The sequence below is a fragment of the Halichoerus grypus genome, chromosome 9, assembly GCF_964656455.1.
Source record: "Halichoerus grypus chromosome 9, mHalGry1.hap1.1, whole genome shotgun sequence".
NCBI classification, from domain to species: Eukaryota; Metazoa; Chordata; class Mammalia; order Carnivora; family Phocidae; genus Halichoerus; species Halichoerus grypus.
Genome location: NC_135720.1, coordinates 52117164 through 52123163, shown reverse-complemented (window position 1 = coordinate 52123163; position 6000 = coordinate 52117164). Strand labels below are relative to the sequence as shown.

Genomic DNA, 6000 nt, shown 5'->3' with positions numbered 1-6000 from the left:
TGGATACACTATCCCATGGCCACTCCATCCACTAATTGTCCATCTTGGGTCATTGGTTTTCCCATGACAGTTACAAATTCTTTCAAAACATTTGAATGTATGCCATATTGGAAATGATTTATGCTATTCAAATATAGAAAGTAAAAGTGGAAGGAGCACATTTCAGGTACTCTGCCAAAGATGAGTTGGACGCTGGAGGCAAAACAATTAGGGCTACCATTTAGGGAGTGTGACCAGGTAGGTAACGTCAATATTTCGTTAAAAAATGAGTGCCCACTGGGTCACCTGCATTTTATTTAGGTCTCGAAATCTCGGTCAGGTACTTAAACCGAGAAGACTCAGGGGTGGTTACGTGACTACATATCATAATCACGTTACAATTCCCCGAATCGTTTCGGGATCCTGTGCAGCGAAAGTGGGCCGGCACTCGGCGCAGGATTGCGCTCCTCCCGTGCCCATCCTTCGCCTCCGGCGCCCCGGCGCTGCCGCACTGCATGCCGGGAGTCGTAGTTCCGGCTGTAGGCACCCGGAAGGACGGAAGGGCCCCGGAGTCTAGCCAGCTCTGTCGCTAGTGGAGGTCGCGTTCTTCCTCTGGCTCTCTTTCGTTCTCTCCGGCGTAGCCTTCTGTGAGCACCGCTTCATTTGTCTGTGCCACCGTTTCTCTTTTGGGTTTCAATAAAGTTTTCTTCTTCCCTTGTACAGAGCTCAAGATGGCGGCCTCCTGGTCGCCCTTGGTTACCCTGCGCTTAGTGCAGAGCCGGCTGAGAGGGAGATGTGTTGGGTGCGGGGCCTGGGCTGCTGCTCTCGCCCCTCCGGCCACCGCCCCAGGAAACACCTTTTGGAAAGGTCAGTGACTGTGCCATGAGTAGGCCGAGCCGACTGCATCTGACCGGGGAAGTCTCCGGTCAGTCACCCTCCCTACTCTGTTTCTCCCAGTTGCCTCCTGGTTTCACGATTTAAGGAGCTAGGGGCCCTTGGAGAGGAGTTTCAGCCTCTCTTGTCCTTGTCTGGCTGCTCATGAAGGAGCCCTGAGCCTTGAGGCAGCTGACCCAGGGCGACTTTAATTTTGAGGTCAGAGGTCGACTAAGAGTTTGTTCCCTTCAGGCTGTTAGAGTTAACACCAGGTGAGCCCAGGTGTAGGAGTGCCTGGCTGAAGGGATGCAAATGTGGGATAGGGGACTGGGGACCCTTATACTTGCGCCTTCCTTGCTTTCTAGACCGGTGACCCGGAACTGCATCTAAAAGCCAAACCTCGGACTTCTGCGGGCCAAGCTGGCTCTCGGGATTCTGGGAACCCAAGTGTGCAAGTATTCTCAGACTGAGGAAACAATTCTTGTTCAAGTCACTAGAGGCTTCAGTGGGGTGTATTTTGTCACTGGGCTTGCTCCATTCGTTCATTCAAATCGTTACATGTTCGTGAGTGAATGATCATATATTATGAGTAACTAAGTCTTCAGGAGTGCTGATTTTGCTGCTATATTCATATACTCCCATTAAACTGCGGGCTACTCAAAAGCAAGGACCAGGTGTCTTGTTTCCTCAGCACTTGGCACAGTGTTTGGTGCCTGATGGTTAAGGTATATTTCCTGAATGAATGAATGATGTTATTCTTACTGTCTTTTCCCTCCACATACTTGTTTTTTTTTCTTATCTCCAAGCACCCCTTCTTCTGTGTCTTAATAAATTGATTCTCATTGGCTTATCTAGCTAAAACTTTATCAGTCTTTAATTATTACCACCAATAGAGTTGAAATTAATACTAGAACTCTGATTAAGTCACCTTAGGTTCTTCTGCAAAGTTTAGCATAATTCACTTACTATATAATGGAATATTTTGGTAGTGTAAGGGTTGGGTCATAATATATATTTTATTTTTTTTGATTTATGAAATAGGTAATAAAAGCAAATGATACAAGAAAAAATATGGTAAAATGTTCCACCCCCTATCCCTTAGCCACTTAGTTTTCCTCCCTAGAGGCAACCTCTAATACTAGTTTCTTATGTATTCTTCGGGACATTATGTGTATGAAAAAACATGTATGTGTATATATAAGCGTCTATATTTAAAAAAAATGTGGTAACATACATATCCTCCTGTACCTTTTTTTTTGTTTTGTTTAGTGTATTTTGGAAGTCATTACATATTAATACATATAGAACTGCCTTATTTTATTTTTTAAAAATAAATAAATTAATTAATTTGATAGAGAAAGAGCACAAGCAGGGGGAGTGGCAGGCAGAGGGAGAAGGAGAAGTAGGCTCTCTGCAGAGCAGGGAGTCTGATGCCGGGCTCCATCCCAGGACCCCAGGATCATGACCTGAGCCAAAGGCAGTTGCTTAACCAACTGAGCCACCCAGGCGCCTCTAGAACTACCTCATTTTATTTTATTTTATTTTATTAAAAGATTTTATTTATTTATTTGAGAGAGAAAGAGAGAGAGGGCGTGAGAAGGGGGAGGGTCAGAGGGAGAAGCAGACTCCCTGCCGAGCAGGGAGTCCGATGCGGGACTCAATCCAGGGACTCCAGGATCATGACCTGAGCCAAAGGCAGTCGCTTAACCAACTGAGCCACCCAGGCACCCAGAACTACCTCATTCTAAATGGTTAAAATAGAATTTTATTCAATGCATGTACGATAATTTATGAAAATTTAAGATTTAAGGAACATCATCGTAATAACATAAGATTTACTGAATGCTTATTCTGTGCCATGCAGTATGCTAAGTGCTTTCTACATACTTTATCTTATTTAATTCTTACTATCCTCATTTTGGGGTTGATGAATCCAAGGTTGCAGAAGTTATACAGCTAGTTAAGTGTCAGAACTTTTGGTTTCAAGTAAAGGCTATACTTGGATTTACATCTGAGCATAGAAGCTTTGCTATTAACCTGTACTCATATTTTTTAAAAATTAAATCAAGATATTATTGCATTCAGAATTATCTCTTAGAATTTCAAAACTCACCAGAAACCAAAGGGTTAATGGGACTAATTGCAGCTGCAGACTAATAAGCACAGCTGCAACTTTCCCTCCAGACCTTTTTCATTTGCCTTTAAATTTTTCTCCTCCTTCGGAGAGGTGGATTTGAGGCTTGTTCTCCCATCTTCTCATTTGGCTGCCTCTCTAGTAAACCCTTTTCCTGCTGCTTACTTGATTCTCATTGATTGTCTTTGCTGCACATTGGACAGCCAAACTTGGGTTTTGTTACAGTTTTGGCAAGCTAGCTAGGAGTCCTTTGCCTGCCTGTGGGTGGTTTGTTGGCCCCCAGTTGGTGATGGGGGCCTGGTGACAAGTCGAAGCAGCTGCCGAGGTTCTTTGCCCTAGGGACTGTCCCTGGGTCCCCAGCCCAACTGGGTACCTTTGACTTTCGGCACCTAATTTAACCTTTGTGGCAAGGAAATGTTTTCTTGGATTCAGTTTGGACAGATGTCTCTTGGTGAGTAGTATTTCATGTGTGATGGCATGTGAGCTTATTTCTTCCTTCTGTTTGGTTTGGCTCTCAGATTTCTTCCTCCCATTCGGTTGCCTCCAAATAGTGCGGTTTGGTTCTCTTAGCCTCCTTTTCCTAAGAAAAGGCTTGACTAGGAAGCCATTTGGTTCAGTCTGTGAAGCCCCAACTTTTGGGGAGGAACTGATGTTCACGGAGGTACTCTGGGCTTCATTTTTTTGTTGTTGTTGTTGCTGCAGCTTTTGGTGTTTTTGAATAAAACAAGCTGTGTTCTAATTGGAAAATGGGAAATGACAATTTCATCCCCACATGAAGCCTTTGGGCTGTATTCTTCAAAATTGGGCAGTCTTTTTTGGCAACACTGCTTGGCCACATCCATTAATTATAATACCATCTTGCCATTAGATTTGTGTTGGGAAAGGCAGATATTTGGAAATTGGGCCGTTAAGATTTTGTTTGCATCTTGTGTATTTGTGTGTCCATGTATGTTGTAAATGTGAGATATTTTCTCTACCTCTGGATGTTATTGCTAAAATTAATTTTGTAAAAGAACTCTATTTAGTTGGTTTAAAGGCAAGAACTTGTAAGAACTGGGCATTCTAAAACTGAGAAAGATGGAAACTAACCCAGCTGTTTTTTAAGTTCACATGATCTTGGAAAATATTCAGTATTAAGGCTAATTCAAGGTTATTGGTTTAATTAAAATGGACATGTCTTTAGAATTAGCAACATTAAATGTAAAGGTTTTATTCTGCCTGTCTTTATTGAAAGTCAAATAAATTCATGTTATCTCCATTGCAAAATTTGTTAGAAAAGAAAAAAAAAAACCTTAGAACTTTCTTATTAAGTTTTATGGGCAGTCTAAGAACAAATAGACGGATGTAAATAATTTTAATAAAGGTAATTAAGACTACTGGAAATAATAAGGGTAACAACTATATATGCAAGGAAAGTTAGCTGGGTTACCTAAAGAGGGAAAACTCAGGACAAAATCTGAATGTGAAAAGTAAAATTGTTTGAGAAGTTGTTGTGAGAAGTAAAGTTTTAGAAGGTTTGTGAGAAGGGAATTTTTGGAAGGGAATTTTGTGGAGACTAAAATTATGGAGATTAGTATATAAAGAAGTTTATTAGTGATCAACACCGGAAGAAGAGAAGGGAGCATAAAAGAGGCAGAAGTTGAGCAGTGATATAATATCAACAGAAGCCTCAACTGATTCTCTTGAGGAGTTTCAAAAATTGAATTATCCTTCAGAACCATCCTAAATTGAGACAAAAGGGCTGGACTTTTATAATAGTGATTGGACATGACCACTTGGAAAGAGGGCATACCCTTGGCAAGGCAGCTGTCTTCAGTCAAGACAATCCTGATAGTGTCTGAGAGTTGAGGACTGTTGGGAGCATTCCTACAGCTGAGAGTCTTTCACTCCTAATGGAGATATGTTTATGGATGGGAACAGTTTTACGGATTGAAGACAATGAAGAGCTGGATGCAATGGTGACCATCAGCTATTGTCCATTGCTGAGAAATTGGACTGATTGGTCAAGGGAACAATGGGCAGATTAAGCTGCCAATTTGGCAAAGACTCCAAAAATCTTCTATATGACTTTAATGCCAGACATGGGCTTAACTAAATATCAACCTAGTATTCCTGGGAGGACCTCAAAATAGCTAAGAAATGGGAATTTTTTTTTTTTTTTTTTTTGGAACAGGAATTTGGGCACCATGTTAGCACTAAAGCTGGTTGGAACTAAGATGAATCCTTACCCCAGAACATCTTATGGAAGAAATGATTAACCATATTCACCAAAGCACCCCTTATGATTAAGATACTACTCTTAAGTGGATCCAGAAGTATATTGTGGGTCCCAATTTTTAGAGCACTGTTCAAAAATGTGACGTTTGTGCTAAAAGCCATCCTAAGACTGGCCCCCACCAGCTCTAAAAGGTATACAACTTAGAGGTACCGAACTTGGAGAAAACCAGTAGGTAGACTTTACTATTATGCCAAAAACAACAGGTAATTTTCAATATTTCTTAGTATTTGTAGACACCTTTACAAATTGTGTTGAAGCTTTTCCATGCCATTCAGAGAAGGCCTCAGAAGTTGTCAAAAACACTTAAAAAAAAAGATTTATGTATTTATTTGAGAGAGAAATTGAGAGATTGAGAGAACGAGTGGGAGGAGGAGCAGAGGGAGAAGCAGATTTCCTGCAGAGCAGGGAGCCCGATGCGGGGCTCCATCCCAGGATCCTGGGACCATGACCTGAACCGAAGGCAGACGCTTAACCGACTGAGCCACCCAGACACCCTGTCAAAAACACTTTTAAGCAAAATTATTGCTAGGTTTGGATGGTCACTAATAATTCACCAGAGCAACAATGGAGCAGCATTTGTGGCAAAAATCACACAAGCAGTGTTCAGTGCCTTGGCCATTCAATGGAAATGACATGCTTTCTGGAGAAGCTGATAGGAAAAACAGAAAAAATGAAGTTTGGCAAAAATACGCCAAGAAACCAACTTAACTTGAGAAGAAGCTTTGCTGGCTTCTCT

At 41.7% G+C, this 6000-nt stretch overlaps 1 protein-coding gene across 2 annotated transcripts in view; it reads left to right on the top strand.

Moving 5' to 3' along the window:
- The first annotated feature begins 482 nt into the window (after positions 1-482).
- AFG1L (AFG1 like ATPase) overlaps positions 483-6000 on the top strand; it is a 239814-nt gene continuing 234296 nt past the window's right edge. Inside the window, exons 1-2 of one of the 2 annotated variants that reach the window (XM_078054909.1) lie at positions 483-577; positions 703-846. In XM_078054909.1, coding sequence (XP_077911035.1) covers positions 711-846 — 136 coding nt within the window. In that variant the 5' untranslated portion in view covers positions 483-577; positions 703-710. Of the gene's footprint in view, positions 627-702; positions 847-6000 lie in introns of both variants that reach the window. The other variant, XM_078054910.1, reaches the window with a different exon arrangement.